Below are 20,185 nucleotides of genomic sequence, written 5' to 3'. Positions count from 1 at the left end.
ACAAACTGAGCTTCTACTAAACCTTGTTTCTGGAATACATATCAGTGTTAATTTAGCAGAATGATAATGTCTAACACAGTCTAATTTAATTTTACCTGAGGTTTCACATAGTCATCATCAACCTGATCCAGTATGGAATGTTGTCCCCTTAACATAAATGAGATAAAGGCTATATTCATTATTAAGATAAAACAAAAAGTCTATAGGAACTTATTTAGTCCAAGTACAGTCTTAAATCCCAAACCTAAAGTGAAACTAGACTATAAAAAGCTGCTGAACATACAAGAAAAATCCCAAGTGTTAAAGATCCTTCATCATATATTGTCATGGGCTCATGGTGCATTCACAACCACAAAACATGGTAAATCCCCAAAGTGCAATCACACCCACCTAAGAAACCAACAAAAAGCCGGTGAGTTTTTAAAATGTCTTCATTTATTCCTTCATTTAACTGTTTGATTACATTTTTGGAAATGTTATCCTGTTAACATGACTAATTTAAAAGCTGTTTCAAAGGCTTCTCCAAACTGTCAGGACATGACTTTGAGTGTTTCACATCCTGTCACTGACAAAAGTCAACGACGATTAAGATCTTACTTGCCTACTTGCCTCAACTTAACCAAATTTTAAGCATAAAGGAAACCAACATTTTATTATCATTTCTGACATCAAAATGATTTTTTCGAAACAGTCATATGGGTCATTTTGGAGGGCAAAATAGCCTGTTTACTTCTGTAATCAACATAAACAAAAGTCTATTCAGATTCACTGGGGTGGAGGCAGAAATCTCAGAGACAAATATCTAAAAACATTTAAAACAAAACTGTGTCCATGGTTTAACACCACTGACACTATATCTAGATTTTTCGTGTCTTTAATGTCATATGAGGCAAGAAAAACGAACAAACCAATCAATTCTGTGGTGGCACTTTTACAGAGGAATACAACTCCTCGTTTAATAAGTAATAAATATGTTGCTGATACAAGCTGATATGTAGAGTCCTTGGCCAAGCATGAAATAGACGTGAGTGGAAGGAAAAGAGCAGATGAGTGAATGAATGAATACAAGGCTCTCAGTGGAAGTTTACCTCTGAGCCACAAAGCACAGATCGATGAACGCATGAAGGAACTACACATCATCCATCATCCAGCCCTACCTGAAGATTTCAAGTTGATTATTTCATTATCTCAAGAAAACAAGCTTCATCTGAAGATACTGAGGTTATCAACTAGTTATCACAAGAAAGCAAAAGTTCATTTGCTTTATCATACATCAGTGCTGCGCTGCCTCCTCAAAAGTCATTCTTTTGCATCATCTCAAGAAATCAGAAATAATTAACCTGTCATCATGAGAAAATGAGCTTTGTTAGTTTGAAATCTCATCTGAAGATAACAGCATTAAACAGATAATTACAAGCTCGGCCATTCTCACCTTCAGTAGACATCAGTGTGCTTCCTATGTCACTATTCTGACTTTTGTCTTTTTTGGGGCTTTTGCGCCACATGTCAAGACATGTCTCCTTAAACATGATGTGAGGAGAGGAAGGCACACGTTTCTGTAACACAAGTCCTTAAATACAAGAGTAAACTCAATGCAATATTAACATTACACAAGCTGTCAATTTAAATAGTACATTTTGATTCAGTCTGTAGGGCATCAGTCAGGTTGCTGTGATGTTTCTCTGTGCTGCTCTTGGGAGGTTCTGCTGATCTGAGGTTCCTGTTGTGAATACTCCTCAAGGAATCTGAGGTGGAATTCCTTCACTTTCTCCAGGAGGACTTTCAGCTTCTCCGGGCTTGGAAGGATGGTCATCCTGAAAAACAAATACACAGAATTTCTGCATATGCCGGGGGTTTCGTTGAAAGACTGCTCTCCTGACTAACATGTAGAAAATGGAGTTCACCAATTCTATTTTTAATTTCAGGGGCCTGGTCGTTAGCCTGATAACCAGATGAATCTCTGGGTTCATGTTTCATTTGCTCTGGCAGATCCGTCTGGCCCAGTAAGATCCAGGTAGGGTGGAAATCTGTATGAACGGGGGGAAGGGGGCAATCACCACCATTTATCCAATGTAGGGTGGGTTTGAGACAATGACAACACAGAGAAGTGCAATCTTATTGGCCAGTGAGGCATTTTTGGAAATAACAAAGATGGCTGACGCTGTTTCTGTTGAATTTGCCACTGTGTCAAAATTAATCAAACTGGATGGCACAGTTTCTGGAAAAGAAAAGCAACAAACTTCACTTAAAGCGTTTGTTGATAGGATGTTTTTGTCATATTTCCAACACGATTTGGTAAGCTGAATTTACCAACTACGCTACATCACATGTTCTGCTGCTCTGGACCCCGTTTTCCAGAGCCTTCGTAGCGCTGCGTGCATCGTAAGTTGTATTTTAAGGTCTCCCTTAAGGTTACGGGCTGTTTCCCAGAGTTGGGACAACCTTAAGGGAGACCTTAAAATACAACTTACAACGCACGTAGCGCTACAAAGGCTCTGGGAAATGGGGCCCTGATTGGTTGTAGGTCTATCCAACTGTGTCCAGAAGAATTTTGGTCTGTGCCTGTTGATAACGCCAGCTGTAAATCGAAAACGAACGGAGAGATTGCAGACTAATTTGCAATTGCAGACTAATTTGCATTTGCAGACGATGCAAAGCTACCTGGTCATGCCAGCACTTATGAGAGTGAAATATACCAAAATCAATACAGTTCAGTTAGTAAACGCATGCAGGGCTTTGCAAGTTCAATTTTGGGGAACATGAGTTAGAAAAGTGTTCAATAATCAAGTAAAAAACAGTGACAACACAGATAGATTCATGGCATACAGTCAGTCATAGGACAGAAATCAAACATGCAAATTTGTCCCTTGAATAAACTGTTTAAATAATGTTGTTTACACATTAGCGACTGAGCTATCTGTCATAAGTGGTAGGTATCTAACTGGTAGTAAGCTGCTAGCTGATAAATAGTGAAAGGTACTTGTGCTAGCTTAGCAGAACCAGCCACAGCTCAGTGTAAACTTCTCCTGAGGTAGCCACTGCATCACTGGGCTTCCAGCACCACCTATTTTACAAGGATGTGAAGAAAACTGTTCCACTTTGCCCTCAGGGTGGTGCTACAGTAAAGACCATGAAGTCATTCAAATGAAATGGATTTACTTCCCTGGGAACTTGCCTTTAACTATTTACGCTCATCTGCAAATTTCAACTTGTGTACATAGTTAAAATTCAGCAAACCAGAAGGTACCAGAAAAAGAATACAGACAAAAACCTGAAATGGAAAAAGTTCATCTGAATAAGAAAGACTTTTTTGACACTTTAAAAACAATCTGTCAACATCTTATTGTCTCAAGTCTTATTTAAATTACACAGACACTGCGTTGGTGTAAAGAAGTGTTCATGTCCGACCTGAAGTGATACGTTCCCTCCTTCTGGCCAAATCCGCTTCCAGGAACCACGCAGATACCAGTTTCCTCCAGCAGTTTGAGGCAGTAGAGCATGTCAGGAGCCACAGACAGAGACTGAAACAGGAAGAATATATTTAGCTGACACACTGTCACTTCACTCTCCAAATTATACCTCTGTTACATTCAGCTACTTTCCATGTAGCCACAGGCTGGAGACATTTTCAGGGAAAGTGCGCATTCTGGGATACAATCACAGGATTTATTTTGATTCAGACATTATGAGAGACAGAGGGACCTCCCTCAACTCCCCCCTGCCCTGTCATCTCTCACATGTGTATGTGTGAACAGAATATTCTATGCAGCTGATAGGCAGTGATGTGGGCAGTTTTTTTTTTGGTATGTTTTAAAAGTATTTCTGCTCATTACTGTGTGACAGGACCCTGGCTCACAGACTATAGGACTACCTGTGTCTGTAATAAACAGGAACAAAAACAGGAATAAATCTGCATCAAAGAGTGCAAGCAGAAACAGACCTGGGCTTCCTGAATTGCTCGTGGTGGGATGAAGATCTGAGGGAAGGCGTACATGGCTCCTTGGACTGGGTTGCACTTGATCCCAGGCACAGAGTTGAGGATTTCCTCTGTGAGCCTGGCTTTCTGAGCCAGGGCGTCCAGGACTGAGCTCTTCTCCTGGGCGCCAACATAACAAAGTAATATTTTCACATCTTCAAAATGAAAGCGGCACATAAAACATCTGCATTTTATTCATTTTGGACAAACAGAACCCACCTTGGCAAACTGAGCATACGAGGGCTCGTGAGCTTTGGGGGGATTTACAATAACATCCATCGCTGCCTGTCCAGAGACGGGAGGACACAGGCGGACAGACAGCAGTTTGACTAGCTGTGCCTTCACCTGTGGATCCATGTTCAACACCTCCATGTAGCCTCCACGGAAACCACACCTGAGAGGGAGATGGAAACAGCACAGATTATATGACTAGTCAAGAAAAGGGCAGTGTACAGTAGGAGTGTAATGACTGTGAGTGTACTTCCTGTGAACCAAATTATTACTGTCAAATTCAGCCCAGGATGTTATTGAGAAACCATAGCTGGAGGATGTGAGTCAGATTCATGTCTTGGGAATTACAGTTACAGCTACAACACTCAACAATGAGTGGCGGATTGAACAAAAACTGCACACCACATTTAGTTATGTCTCAGTGAATACAAACAATGAAAAATAACAGCAGAATGTGTCTCTCACAGAGCTTAAACCCCTGCTAAGTTGTGCCTTCATGAGTGCATCAGTCAGTCCATTGTGTCTGCCCTGTATGAATGAGCACGAGCTGCAGAAAGCCAGGAATTATCCACTGTCCCAGCAGCTGCTCTCACCGCTGATGGACTGACCGCCAGGGCTACAGAGATCTGAGGCACAGATATATTTGACCAAACAGAGAGAAAGCTAGTCTGGCTCTGTCCAAAATTCTGTAAAAATTCTGCCTACTAGCACCAACATGGGATATCTGACTTGTTTTTTAATCTGTAATAAAACCAAGCTGTAAAAACAAGTATTTGCAGTTTTACTATCTCGCTGCTGGTTGTAACTACAGATCTTATCACTCAACAAGAATGCAAATTTCCCAAAATGTGGTACTCATCCCATAATGAACATTTTTATTTTGTTACTTTTTATTCAAGAACATACATGTTGAAGGTTTTTTGAACAGCAAAGGAGCCTTACTAACTATCATGTAGCATTTGTAACTCAGCTTCACCAACGGGATGTCTATAAACTGTCCATCTGTTCCAGACACAACCAACTGGTAAATGGTAGGACAGCTGAGAAATACACAAAAGAACTGCATATCCGAAGTTGCCAGGTACACATGAGATTTCCTCAAAAAAGTTTGAAGAAGCTCCCGCAGAAATTAACATCTAAAACAGAGCTAAGAACGTTTGAAAGCTGGAAGTCTTCTCACTAAAGAATGCAACTAAATATGAACTAAAATCAGTGAATAATTAATAATAACTAACTTGAATAAAAATCAAATTCTCGTCAGGGAACATAAATAAGCATCTTGTACACTTTTGAAGAATAGTAAAAGTACAGTTTTACACACTCAAATGCACATTTCTTTCCTGTGCCGTCATCACCCTGTAATAAAATGAAAGCTCAGTGTGTGTGTGTGTGTGTGTGTGTGTGTGTGTGTTCAGTGCAGAGGACACTCACTCTCCAGTGTAGCCCTTGGAAGTGGAGTGGAAGGAGGCCAGCTCCACATTGTTGAAGTATTCAGGGCCCATGTCATAGAGAACCTTCTTAAAGGAGTGGAACTGACAGCCTGACGAGTACACGTTGTCCTGGTAAACCTGGAAACATACCAGACAGGTTGATCTCAAACACAAACTCCTGTCCAATCATCTACATTTATTATGCTTTTATTATACATTTATCTATTATTTTATTCATATATTCCACTACTTTTGTGAACCTAGGACTATGATAAAGCCATTTCAAACACAAAAACAATTCATCCACATGCGTAAAATTAGGTTTTCACAAGAGATTTTAAGAATTTCAAAAAAAGTAGACTACAACTTTTCAGCTTTAGGGCCAAATTACCTCTTTACACAGAGCTCTGTGGCAAATTGGTGCCTCATTATACACAAAGCTTTGATTTTTGTGCAGATTTTGTAGGAGTGTGTATCTCACTGATGGAGACAGATTTGATGTGTATCTCAATACATGATCTTTATCATTTTTAAATGGCCAACGATTCGGTTCAATACGATTCAGCTCTGTCACAATACAACACAATATGATGCAATGTGTGAATCTTTATATTTTGTAGAGTGCTTTTAGTTGCAAGAAAAAATCCTGGTAGTTTACTAAATCCAGTAACAGTAGAGACAGAGAGAAGGAGACATTACAGTGGTGTTAACATCTTCTTAGGAATCTCATGTGTAAATGAGATCCTGTAGCCTAAATGAGAATCTGTGAACAGACTTTGAAACTGTTTAAAAAGCATTTTTGCAGTAAGATGATGTGCTGCTGTGTTTCATATTCAGAGTGCTGTGGTTTTGATTAGTGTGGAGGAACATTGAAGTGTTACCTGTTCTCACAGTGACATGACGTCTCTGTGGGTCAGACTCGTGTCTCTGTTCTCTGCTGTCAGACATCTTTTACATAAATGATCTGCAGCAGCGTTTCTCATCTTTCTTATAAAACCCAAACTTATTCTACACTTGCGCATTACGAAAGTTTGGTGGTGCGATGCGGTGTAACATCAGTTCTTTCACTGTCTGTTTTGAGGAAATGAAGAGGAGACGCAGGAGAGGGGGGGGGCGCTTGTTTTGTGTGAGTGAGGCAGCAGGCGTCCAGTGAGAGCGGTGCAGGCAGGGGTAGAAGGAGAAAGAAAATGAAGGAAAGTTACAGCAGCAGCTCCCTGATGCCAAAAATGAAACGTTTGCATGTCCTAATGAGATGTATCGATAGTCTAGTGCTGCATTGATTTGTTTCTGATTCATGTTCAGATTTTCTTTTACCGATACAGGCCGTCTGAACCGATGCACTCGTACCTTACACATTAAAGTCCAAAGTATCAGATGCATGAGTGAACTGTTACACCCCTAATTTTGATAAAAACAAACTTCATATGGGAGTACCACTAAAATGTGAATTTAAGATGTGCAAATATCAAGAAAATGCCCTCAGAATACAGGCGGGCTAAATCAGCTGAGTAAGCCTTAAATATAATAAATAAAAAATATATTTCTGAGAACAAATGCTGGCAGTGGAAGTTACCTCATCAGCCATGACAAACAGATTCTCCTCATAGGCGAAGTGGAGCACATCCTCTATACACTTCTTACTCTGCACCTGACCTGGAGAACAAAGCAAGGGGATTGAGAGACAAAGATAACTGTTATTAACACTCGAGGTAAATACCAAGCTGGTGTCAGGGATAAAACTACAGACATGTTTTCATGTGTAGGTGTCCACGTACAAGATGATCAAGGCTGACAGGAAAATGAAATCTTTGTCACAGTTAACAGACAACATTTCAGACCTCACCACAGTGTGACAGTGAACATGATCAGCCAAAAAACACTCCAACAATAAAGAAAATACAGTGATAATACAGCTACTGGGAGCTTTTTGTGGACAGGGTGTGTATGTGTGGAGGCGGTGGTGAGTTGCTAGGAAAGGTGCCATAAAAAAATATGGTACAGCGTGTTTTCATGTCAGAATTTTGATCAACAGGGTGGGCTAAACTTGGATGAGTGGCTTAAACGTATGGAGGAGGGAGACTAAAAAAAGGAGACAAACTGAAATTTAATGAGAAATAAATTGAAGAACTTGAAAAGTGGAAAAAAAAAAAAAAAACAGAAGCCTGAATCATTTATCATCTGCCAGGATGAGACCGGTCAGAAGAACACAGGAGGGGCGTAGATCCTGGGTGGAGCTGCCATTACTCCCAGTAATTTACTTACAGAATCAGCAAATTTCCCTCCCTCGCACATGAAATAAGGCAATGGGTAAAACAAGAATAAGGAAGTCCAGTTTATCTGCTTCCTTCTTTTTAAAGGTTAAAAACGGCAGCCAGGTAGAAGTGAATTTTGATCATTTCTAACTGAATGTGGTGACCTTAACCCAGTCTCCACACTCTGGTGGATCCTTCCACTCAAACAGAGTCATTTACCTGAACTGAGACACAATGAGGTAGATTCAGAAAAGCTCTTTTTTTGCCCTTGAGTTTGATGTCCTCAAGCTGTGGAGGACCAGATTTCAGCCACGTATCTGCTGAAAGATGCGGAGAACCCTTTTTCTACTAGAGCTGGCAAATCGATGCGTTTCTTTGGCAAGTCTACACTCAATTGAACCCTCAGCAGTGCAGCGTCCTTGTATAAATGACACAGAGGAGGAAAAATGACGCCATAATACATTTTATGTTACAGCACTTCGAGACATAAACAAAAGCAGCTTCTCATTTCTGATGAAGGTGGATTTTGTCAGCTAAAATAATGACTCACAAGTAGATTTCATAAGTGTAGCTGGCTGATGTAGCTGAGAAGTCTCCAGCTGACATTTTAATGTTTCCATCTGACACGTTTCAAGACAAGAGCACTCTGAAAGCATAAAGGTAAAGTTACTTAGCAGCTGCGTGCACGATATAATGTTAATGCTAAAAGAGGCCAAAGCTAGCTTACATCTCAGCAAACACTGGTTGGACAGTGAAATATAGCAGGTATATCTACATGATAGTGCAGTGGATGTTGTGATGGGTCACCCAGCCGGACCACAATCATGGAAGACAGCTGGGATAAGAGCTAGGCTAACCCAGCCTAACTTTAGGACTGAGACAGCGAGCAAAAGAGAGATGCATCGTCATCAAACCACTTTGATTCTGCATCAGCCCACATCCTCCTCCTCAAACCCCCACAGAATAAATGCAGATGCAGTAGTGAAGTTACTAAAGCCAGCTAGACATGCTAATGTTCGCAGCTTATGTTACAGCACATGAAGACAAAATTTAATCCATTCACCACATGGGTGTTATTGTGTTTTTTAGAGACAACAAAAAAAGACACCACTGTCCAGACTCATGAAACACTGCGTATCGTTCTTCTCAGAGCCTCCTGCACACGTTCAACATGTAGATTAATGGAAAGCTTGACAGTAGGGCTGGGCGGTATGACAAAATTTTCATATCACGTTTTTTTTAAAAATCATATCGGTTTCACGGTATTTGACGGTATTATTTTTTTTTTTTCATGCAACAGTGTTCTTACCCACATTTTCTTCTACTGAGAACATAATTACTGCAGTTGATTGTCTTTAAAAAGCCCATTTTACTGTTATAAGGATTGTATCATGTTTTTTTCATGTCCAGACACAGAAAAGCATGACCCCTTCAAAGTATGGTTACCATCACATGGACGACTATACAATTAAACGTCCCCACCCACGCTAGTCGGCACCAGAAATACTAGCCGTTTAAAATATTTAAAAATGAAATATGTGTCAATATTTCATTCATGCATGATGCCAGTTATCTGTTGCCACACGGCACTAGTCAGGGCTGTGGCTCTGTCAGACAGCAGCTCCTCTCACCCAGCGTGTATGAACCGATCGCCATGGCAACACCGGATGTTTACATCAGCGAAGTCGGACAGATGAATGTAGACTGTGACAGAATAAGCTGATATATATTCACTCGACTGGAGAAACGTGACCACATTAAGCTCAGACACAGACACAAACCTGCAGGCGGAGATGCTGCTGCTGCTGCTGCTACTAGCTGCTAACGTTAGCCACACTGTGTGTCAGGCTGGAAGCTAACGTTAGCTCTGGGTCCTTTACCTGCAGACATTGTGACCCTCCTCAGTCTGAAAAGGTGACGCATAAGCGTGTAAGGTTTGTATTGCACAGCGCGAAGTAGCGCGCATTTGAGCGGCATTTCAAGTACGATTTGGCGATTGTAGACTGATTAATACACACAGTATTTTTTTCAGACAGTGTTTAACATTATAAATTATTAAATTCTGCCTTGTGTTTTCTTAGTGACTATTCTAAATTAAATTTTGCATCTAATCAACAGAGAAATTAGTCACCAGGAACGTCCCTACTGCACACGCTCAAGCCAGCACACCTGTGGTGTTGGTGTGCAGCAGTGAAATGGGTCCCCGCTGAAATACTTTCCCGCCACGCACGTTCCGGACGTTGTTTGGGCTATTCACCGGTATGGCGGTATATGAAAAATTCATATCATAACGAAAAAAAAAAAGACCGGTTTTCGGTATGAACCGGTATACCGCCCAGCCCTACTTGACAGCACAAGTTATGGTTGCTAAGCTATGATTGAACAGTTGGTCTTTGGAGGTGGGGCTTAGCGAAGGGTCAGTTACACTGAGAATTACAAAATAAAAGCTGTGTTTTAGTTTCTCTTCTCTGTTTATTGAGAATTTTATGTCTGCAGCTCTGAGAATTGAAAAAATGTTAAAACAATCTAAAGATCTCTTAAGAAATGCAGTTAACATGGTTATGGTTTCTACTCTTCATATCAAGTTTAAATAGATAAAGTATGACTAAGTCTCTCACTGTCTCAACAAATGAGTACAAACAATATCCTACCTGTGGGGTTTCCAGGGTTGATGATGCAGAGGACTCTGGGCTGGCAGTGCTGCTTGGCTGTCAGGTAAGCCCGCTGCAGTTCTTCAATATCCAGTGCCCAACAATTAGCCTCATCCAGGTAGTAGTGAATGGGCACTGCCTCCAACTCTGAGATGGTTGCAGAGTACAGCGGGTACTGAGGGATGGGAATCATCACGCCTGTTCTGGACCTGCCCTGACCCGATACCAGCAGCTTCAGGATGCTCTGGAAACAAAGAACATATGACATATGTGATTCATCTGTTTGAGAAAGCTGCTCCCCACAATCAGACACAACAAGGCTGTATGCAAGCTGCAACCATTTTCCATTACTGATGAAAGTAAAAGTCAAGTTTCATTACCACTGTCTTTTAACTGATTTAAATATGGAAACTGGGTAGGATCAGCACTATTTCCTACAACTTGGTTTGTGACTTGCTTGGCATGAGCAATGACTTGACTTGCCTGATTCTCACAAAAGTAACTTGGAACTTGCTTGAAATCTGAAGGTTTAGAAATGAGGCCTGTGTGACTCACTCCCATTTCTGTTTATTATAGCAACATGATTGTCAGGACTGAGCTCTCCGAAGGGGTAAAATCCTGCTGCTGGGAGCAGGGAAGCTGTCAGAGCGCATTTATTCTCCCCCACCCACAGCAGGGAGAAGACCAAAGCTAAATAAAGAGATGAACTGTTCCAAATGATATTTCTTATTACCATTTTATTACCTCTCTTAAAAAATACATACAAACAAACAAAGCATTCTTCATATCTTAACAGCTAATTTTAACAGAATTGTAGCCTACATATGTACATCTATACTGTATACTTTTTTAGCTTAGTTTTTGGCTGCACTGTCCACAGTGTCAGGATTCAACCCATCTGAACACAAGCGACTAGCTGAGCTGAAAGCACATTCACTGGATGTGCTGGCTCTACCCACCATGTGCGTGTTTGACAGAGAGATGGAAAGAGAAGGCGCCCATTTCTGCAAGTTATTAATAACTTGTTTAGAACACTGCTTTGTCACTTGACCTGCCTGCCTGAACTGCATCACTAGTGTCCACACAGCACTTCCAACGAAATCACTAATATGTCACCTTAATCAAGTCATAATACCCCCCACCTCTTCCCCTCCATCAACCCAGCAGTGCTGTTAATACCATGATGCCATCACTGGCTCCTGTGGTGAGGTAGATGTTGTTCCAGTCTGAAGGGACGCCCTGGTCTCTCTGTGTGATGTACTCAGCTATGTCCCGACGGACACACTCCACTCCCTGGCTGGCACTGTATGAGCCTGAATCAAAAACACACGACGTACAATGTACACCAAATAGTTTTAATATGCAACAGTAATATCATATGTGATACACAGAGTATGTCACACCATCTCATTATTAACTGCCACGTTTACCTTGGTAATGATTAAAATACAATATCTTATTAAATACATCTGTTCTCTATTATAAACATATTTAGGAGTGACTAAATATGTTAAACACCAATTTAACACAAAACAAGTTATGTATTTGCTAATATAGGAAAACTGAACTACAATATGTTGTGCTTCATCTCTTATGAACTTGTGACTACAAACTTAATAATTATTATATTTGAATCTTAACACTTTCATGCCTTCTTTCATTATTGTGTCATGTTTACTGCTATTTTTATGCTATCAGAGTGGTACAGACCTTTTAAACAACAGCCATGTTGATATGAAACAGTCGGGTAAACACAGGTGTTACCATTGATACTAACCAAGGTCCCATTCCTTAACGAGGCTTAACAAGGAGGTGGACATGAACTTTAGTGCTACTTTAGTCCTAAAATAATAGTAGTTAGACAGCAGTGCAGTTGCATGATTTGGTAAAAATAAATAAATAAATAAATTATACTGCGATTATTCTGACTAATTGTTGACATGCAATACGATCAGTGGAAATGATCAGTTCTGCATTACAATTTTCATGTTCACTGTGATATTTATTGAGGTCTGAACCAAACAAACATGATTTTTAGGCCAGGTCATCTCTGCAGCACTACAGTAACTCAGTATACTGCCATTTTCTCATACACTTTTCCTTCTACAAAAGATTGGGATTTGGTTCTGGTTCTGTGATCTGGATATTGCACCTGGCCATATTGGGATTTTATTGGGATTTTATTGGGATTGTGATTAACTGAGCAGCCATAGATGGAGATGCTTCTTAATAGGTGATATATGTGGTGGTATATGATGGCTATTTCTGCCTGACTTCTGTAAAGAATACTTACAGAATATTCTACTGATGGTACATATTCTGTATATAATATTGTGTTGTTGTATATTATGAATTCCCTTTAGTATGTTTGTCACCAAGATATAACTATCTGTATATATACCCAGTACGGATGCTTAGAATGAAGTGCTTGAATGAAGAAGTTAGCATGAAGTGTTGAACATGATATGTATTCATAAGGAACAATAGCAATTAATTGATGATTGATTGATCAGCTGTTAAAATGTGATTGATCAAGTAAAATTTAATCTATCTACTATCAAATAAAGATCTGAAATATAAAATTATTTTATGAGCACACATCTGTATCTTAATAAGTAGGCCTTTACATCTGTATATGTTTCATAGGCTGTCAGAGAATATGCAAGATGTTGCTGTGGAAATGAAGCTTTTGAAACTGCTTGGTATGAGCAAAATTTTTATGTATTGTCATTAATATGTCAATAATTTTATGTGCTTTTGAAGGAAGCTGCTTAAAATTTGCATCACTAGTACTTATACATATATATTTTCTAAATATCCTGTGATTGGTTGCTTCAGGTAAGGTATGTCATAGGTTAATTAGATGGATTATGGGTGTTAAAGACGGTGACTCGTGTATGGTAAGTCTGACAAAGAGGCTATGAGCTCAAAATGAGCATAACGCAATAAGTCAGATATGTTTTTGATCCAGCACCCAGCCAAGTGGACTTCAGGATGTGTCTTTCTCATCATTTTGTATTTTAACACCTGGGTTTACCAACCTATTTCACATCAAAATGGCTGCTGTGAAAAGGGTCTAGTACTGAAGTACAAGTAAGCGATTCTAGGGAAAGATAGTAGATTGCCGAGCCTCATTCCCGGATCATCACATTCCAACATTTACACCCTTAAATACTTGTGCAGCCTAGTAGAACGTTGCCTCTGAAACAAACCGCTTAAGGCTCCAGACTGTGGTCGAGAAGCTCCTGAGCTATGCTGTAGCTAACTTTAGGCCTAATCCCTGTGGCAGTGACACTATATTCAGCTGCTGGTTCACCAAACTGACTGTTCTTGAGCAGCAGCAGCATTCATTTTCTGAGAAACTGTACACTGAAAACCAGGAATTTCAAGAATTTATTTTTTTTTTTTTTAAAAAGCCTTATTTCTGAGAAATAATAACAATGACAAATAATAATAATCTTGTTAAGGCAGTTTTGTATTAGAAAAGTTATAAGATAAGATGAACTTTATTGATCCCACACTGGGGAAATTCACTTGTCACAGCAGCTCAGCAGTACAGATAGAAAAGTGACAATAAGTACTTATAAAAATTAAGATAAAAAGTAGAAAATATAATATATGAATAAATATTTAACCTATGGTTTGCATAATATCCCAACAGTGAAACAAGACTCTTATTTAAAGAGTCAGATCATTCCCACATCTTCTCAATTTAAGAATCTTATGAAATGACACCAAATTAAAGTTTGAATCAATCTATTTTTGTTCATCGTCAGTGAGTGTCCTCACGTCAGCTGTCCTATTATTACTAATTTATAAGCTAGTTTTAAGAATTGTAAGCCAAGCAAAATTACCGTACCCCAACTGTCAGATTTTTTTTGCTTAAAACAAGACAATTTGATTATATTTAACAATATTTGGCTTCTTGCTCATGGGGCGGTTTTTGCAGCGTAGCTCATAGTGAGTATCTGCTGTCACGCTGTCTTTCTCTCTGTCCCTCCTCACACACTAACTAACTACGTTAACCAGCATGCGCCTAACCCCCATTTACACCTGCTATTAACATGTGATATGTATCTGGTTACATTATCTGTATAAAGACATCTGATCCACTGGCCTTTCCCCAACAACAGGCCAAAATTAAACTTGGCTCTTCTTAACTTTGTGTGTCTGCTCTCCCAAAAACTTTTGTGAGAAAAGAAACTCCACACTAGAGTGTTTTTGTAGTCCAACAACTCACATCCGTCAGAGCTGTTAATGGAAAGTTTTCACTAGTAAAACTATTTAACTGATTATGTCAACTTCATAGCACAATATAATACCTCTTGGAAAATATGCTTCTATGTACTCTGTCAATTGCCACTCCTCTCATATATACACACACAGACACACACACTTACCCATGCACACAGCCTAGCTCACAGTCACAAAAAGAAGACACACACAAACCTAAGCTGTGTCCTCCACAGTCCTGGAGGATACGGTGGGCTCGTTGCTTGGCGTCATCAGGGAATGCCGGGCTGTCCATCAGCTCTGGGAAACAACACAAAGCCACCACCTGTAAAGAGACAGAATGAAAAAGATCACATTCAAACACACAAACCACAAGAAGAGATGAGAGACGCACATACTGGATCACTCTCTTAACATTAAGTCAAGTGTGCATCCTGCAAGTTTCCACTATATTTTTAGGAAACGCTGAATTTCAAGCTAGGCATCCTGATGAATACATTTTTGGTACTTAGATATCTGCCTATAAAAAGCACTAACAAGGCTGGTTACTTCCTGAAGTGGACAAATATAGTAAATGATGTTTGTTATGGAAAAGAGTTCTTTTTCTCTCCTTGAGAAAAAGGTGGGTCAGATACATAAAGCCCGCAAGGCCTGATTTTTTTCTCTCCTTTCCAATATCCCACTGACATATTTGTCATTGCTCTCGTGTGCACATTTTGACTCTTACAAAATATACAAAGTTCTTATATTTTGCTAAATTCTGTGGACAGCTGAGGAAATTATATGTCTGAAATGTAAACCGCTGTTCTAAAATAAAGAATAAAAAAAATAAAAGTGTGCCTCAGTTTTCATAGGGAAAACTGAATGTGAAATTGAGTGTACATTTTCAGTTTTAAATATCACAGGGTGGAATAGTACAAACAGATTCAAAGAAGGTTCATACACCACCATGGACTATAGTTTTGATCATATTGTTCTTGAAGATTTATGTCACTGCTTTGTTACAAGTGCTTCAACATCATAATGACACATGGTCCATCAGGTTTAACCTGTCTAATACATGAAAAGCACATAGTTCTACTGCAGCATGACGTCTGTTAAGTAAAAATGAGATCTGATAAACAGTGTTGGGCTGGAATGAAAAACAGTGATCAGAGTCAATGCATCAGTCACTGTCCTCAGACCAGCTGCAGGAAAAGGACTTCACTCCACACTGAATCACTTCACTTGCATAGCTTCTTTTTTTTTCAGTGGAACAAACTGAAAATTATTTGCTGGGTAGAATGACTCAATCTACAGTTCAGTGACGACAGTGCCTGTTCCACCCTCACCTGACGGACGAAAGTGATTGGCTGCTGGCCCATGGCATGCGCATCACCAATGTTGGCCTTGATGACCTCAGTGAAAGGCTGTTTCACACCCTAGAGAGACAAAAAAAAGATTGTTATTATACATCATCAAGCTAACTTGAGACTTCTGATGCTGAATAGAAAAGTATTTGAGCAAATATCTATGGCCACACTAAGGTCAAAAGTATTTTTGGCCACACTCAAACAGGATTTTTTTTTTAACAGTATGAACTGAGGCAGGTTGAAAAAGAAAAAGAAGCATGTGATATTCCACACTTTTACTCCATATACTGAAGCACACATCTGCTATAATGTTGTACATGCATACACACTTCCAGCATCAAATTTCCTTCCATGATCTCAGTTATTTAATCTTAATTTAAGCAACGTCTGTACATTTTTTGTACATTCTACATAATGGCATTTTGAGTGTCAGACATTTTATTTCCAGAAATCTGGTGAATTTTTTTGCAACAATTTGTGCTTTTTATGCATCAGTTTCAAAGACCTCTGCTCTTTTGAGCATGAATGTAAAGGAAATGAAGAGTTAGTAAGAGTAAAGCACAACCGCACCCTGTTATATTAAGGATTCAAACATCAGATCATAGACACTGGGCAAAATGTTTGGTGTGTCAAAATAACTCCACTGTGGGCCTCCGCTCTTGTACATGAGGAACAGTCCACCATAGGTGACAAAATATATTCTATGGAAACTGCACACTTTGCCATGTACTCATTCCCACTGACAGGACCAAACTACTTGTGGTCTGCTTCCCATTTAGATCTGTATTTGTACTGTGTTCTTACAGCTAGACTTGAGATTTTTGTCATCGTTAAAAAAAAGTGGGTGTCTGAGTCTCTGAACCACGGCAACAATGACATTGAGTGACAGACAACTATTATTATATTATATTATATTATATTATATTATATTATATTATATTATAGTATATGACTATAGCACATTGAATTCTGGGTAAATTAAGACCTTTTTCAGTTGTTTAAAAAAATGGCTGACCAAGTGACAGCATCCAAACACTCAGTTCCATTTACTCCAGTGTCTTTGGGAGCAATTCAACAGTTTAAAGGACACTTTACTTAGAAAATTTAATGAAGAGTTTAACAATACAAACAAATCTGAAAGACATCAAACTCCTTTCCATAACAATGTTAGCAAACCACAAATAATGAGCCTCTTTTTTGTTGCTAGGTGCTACTGATCAGTTGGTGGCACTGATCGTTACCATGGTAACATGGGTCTGAAACCTGAGTCAGTCTGGGACTATAGGGTGTCTAACTTTTTGTGGCTTACAGTCAGTCTTTATTTTTGTGAAATGGTCTAACCTGCAATCGATCTAATGTATGAGCAAAATTAAGACTAGTCTAACACTATGGCCTAGTCTAAAAATATCCTGAGTTCATATTTATCCACAGTGTGTAAAGAAATTGTTCTGGTTGTATTATTTCTCATGTCATTTTAAGTTTGTGAAAACGTAGTGTAATACATTATAGTACAGTGCGCATCAAAATAAGGGACAAACTGCCTCCTGTAAGGGGCAATTATTTTATTTTTTGCCGTATCTTACGGAACAGGTGACAACCTGAGTCAGTAAAAACAATCGTTCGTTTCGAACAACTCGTTTTACACGATTAATGACTCGCACATATGTGACGGAGGATGATGCAACCTGACAACCTGCTCTCCGTTGAGAAGCTGCAGCTCGTGTGTTGTCATGTGGACGCAATAACTCAAACAAACCAACTTTTTGCAGCTTTGACGTAGTGTTTTATTACATATGAAATGTGGAATTTGATAAAATATCAACTTTAACTGTAAATCGCCTTACAATTCCGCGAGTAAGTCCTCCCATCATCACAAAGAGCCGGCCGACCGGTGCGGTCTTTCGTGGAGTCAGTACAGTCTGCCAAGTACCAACAACTAGACTATATGATATATGTACAATATTAGCTCCACAAATAGCGTTAAGTTAAATAAATAAACATATCTCTGTAAGCACTGGGCTAACTGTTTGTAGCCACAGCCACTGACCTCCTGCAGCCTCCTCTCGATATCTCCCGCCTTGATAACGATGGGTCCTCTCACGGCGTACTCCACCGCCTTCACCTGCGGGTTGAGGGTCGCCATGGTCAGGGTCTTCTCCCTCATCCTGCCCGGGTCTCTCGTCTCCACGGGGGCCTCCGCGGTGCTGAACCGCTTCAGTCCGTGATGCTCCGCAGGCCCCTGCGTTTTAAACCGAGCATGCTGACACACAGGCGGATAAAGCGATGTAGTCCGAAGAGGAACATGTCGAGAGCGATGTACTAAGTGTTTAAGACGATGCATGTCTCCTCCTGTTCGTCTCGATGGTTCATCAATAAAGAAGACTGGTTAATATTTACAATATGTCGCTGACAGCAACCGTTACCGTGAGAGACGCACCGCTGACTCACTGCCCGCGCTCCTCTGAAAGACTCGATGAGAACATCACTCTCATACCACTTTAACATCTGACCTCCATCTTGTTTTTTCTAGAAAACTTTATTGATCCTCAACTCATGCTCTTCAACATGTTACATGTATAGAAGCCCTTTTCGACCAGTGAAAGAAAGATGAAAATATTCGACTAAAAAGCTGAATTCTTAAATGTTATGAGATGAAAGATCTAAATTGTGAATTTGAAAGTGGGCTTACATACACAGCCTATATAATAAATAACCCTGAAAAAAAACTTGCAATTTCTATCTGCCCAAAGTCGTGTGTACGTGTTCTTTTTTTTTTTTTTTTTCATTTTAAAAAAATGTTGAGAATAAAGTTAAAATTATTAGGACTAATAGTGAAAAAATGTTCATCATTATAATTATTTAATCTAATCATGAACATTCTTTTTTTTAAATCAAGGCTGAGTTTTCATCTTTTTTCTTAGGGCCAGGTATAAGGGGAAAAAGACATGTTTAATTGGTTTAAAGGAATTTAAATTTAAATAAATCTACAGTGTTGATGATTGTGGACACCATGATGACAGCTTCAAAACCAGTTGTTATCTACCTAAAGTATTGTGTATATGTGTATAGTGCATTAGAGTATTAGAGCCTAGCATAATTATTATTTTTATATTTTGCATTTCAAGAGTAAAGTCAAAATGTTGAGAATAAAGTTAAAATAATTTCAACTTCATTCTCAAAATCAGATTTTTTTTTCTTATACCTGATAAAGACTAATACTGAAAGTTCACTTTTATTCTCAATAGTTCAACTTTATTCTTGAAATGCAAAATTGAAAAAAAAAAAAAAAAAAAGTGTTTTCCTCTTATGCCTGGCCCTAAAAAAAGCCTAGATGAAAGAAAAGAATGCTCATAATTATAATTATGAGAGGAAATGTCGAGATTGATGAGACAGACAGTTGGCTTCCATTTTCAGTCTACATAAAAAAAATACAATAAAATAAAAAAAAAAAACTGAAAAAAGAGTAAATAAATCTAAAGCATTGATGATGACTGTGGAAACTATAATAACAGCTTCAAAACCAATCTGGCTAAAGTTTTGTGTGTATTTGGATGTACGGAAGAGTTTTAGAGCCATTCATAACAGGAAAAAAAGAAGAGATTTTTATTTTAACTTTGCATTTCAAGAATAAAGTCCAAAATGTCAAGTTAAACTTGAGTCAGAAAATTAGTTTTTTGCATTTTCAAAATCAAGTCAAAATGTCAAAAATAAACCTGATTAATTTTTTCTTATACCTAGGAAGAAGTAATATTTTATTCTTAACATTTCAACTTCATCCTCAACATTTCTTTTTTCTTGAAATGCAAAATAAAATAAATCCTCCTCTTCTTTTCCCTTATGCCTGACCCTAATACTCATGTAGTTATAATTAACAATAAGACATTATCGTAAAGAAAATTTGGAATAATTATGGTCACCGCACAGACATTTTTGGAACCTCAGAAAATATGGTATATTATAAATAAAATTCTGATATTGTTGTCCACCACTCGCTTAGAATTATACTACAAATGTAGCATATGACAGTTGACAGAACACCTGAAAATAAAGGTGAAGACTT

The 20,185-nt window shown here is 38.9% G+C and overlaps 1 protein-coding gene across 1 annotated transcript; it reads right to left on the bottom strand.

Annotated features, from left to right (window-relative positions):
- Positions 1-1,346: 1,346 nt before the first annotated feature.
- On the bottom strand, positions 1,347-18,637 carry gpt2 (glutamic pyruvate transaminase (alanine aminotransferase) 2). The gene is made up of 11 exons (XM_084722085.1): positions 18,173-18,637; positions 16,105-16,194; positions 14,990-15,098; positions 11,720-11,853; positions 10,541-10,784; positions 7,211-7,290; positions 5,639-5,775; positions 4,196-4,370; positions 3,941-4,096; positions 3,409-3,521; positions 1,347-1,814 (listed from the first exon to the last, which is right to left on the bottom strand). Exons 1-11 carry the CDS (start codon positions 18,464-18,466, stop codon positions 1,658-1,660), a joined length of 1,689 nt encoding a protein of 562 aa, XP_084578211.1. The 5' UTR covers positions 18,467-18,637; the 3' UTR covers positions 1,347-1,657.
- Between the last annotated feature and the right edge of the window lie 1,548 nt (positions 18,638-20,185).

Source organism: Lutjanus erythropterus, chromosome 1 (genome assembly GCF_056507025.1).
Source record: "Lutjanus erythropterus isolate fLutEry1 chromosome 1, fLutEry1.hap2, whole genome shotgun sequence".
Classification (NCBI taxonomy): Eukaryota; Metazoa; Chordata; class Actinopteri; order Lutjaniformes; family Lutjanidae; genus Lutjanus; species Lutjanus erythropterus.
Note: the sequence above shows the minus strand (reverse complement) of the source record. Positions and strands in the feature narration are given on the sequence as shown.

What these genes read in the sequence shown, in the direction of transcription:
- gpt2 (XM_084722085.1), bottom strand. Translation starts at nt 18,466, where the DNA reads ATGCATCGTCTTAAACACTTAGTACATCGCTCTCGACATGTTCCTCTT. An exon ending in TGTTTGTCATGGCTGATGAG is followed by an intron (nt 5,776 to 7,210) that starts GTAACTTCCACT and finishes GTATGTTTCCAG; the next exon opens with GTTTACCAGGACAACGTGTA. An exon ending in TCCAAGGGCTACACTGGAGA is followed by an intron (nt 4,371 to 5,638) that starts GTGAGTGTCCTC and finishes TCTCCCTCTCAG; the next exon opens with GTGTGGTTTCCGTGGAGGCT.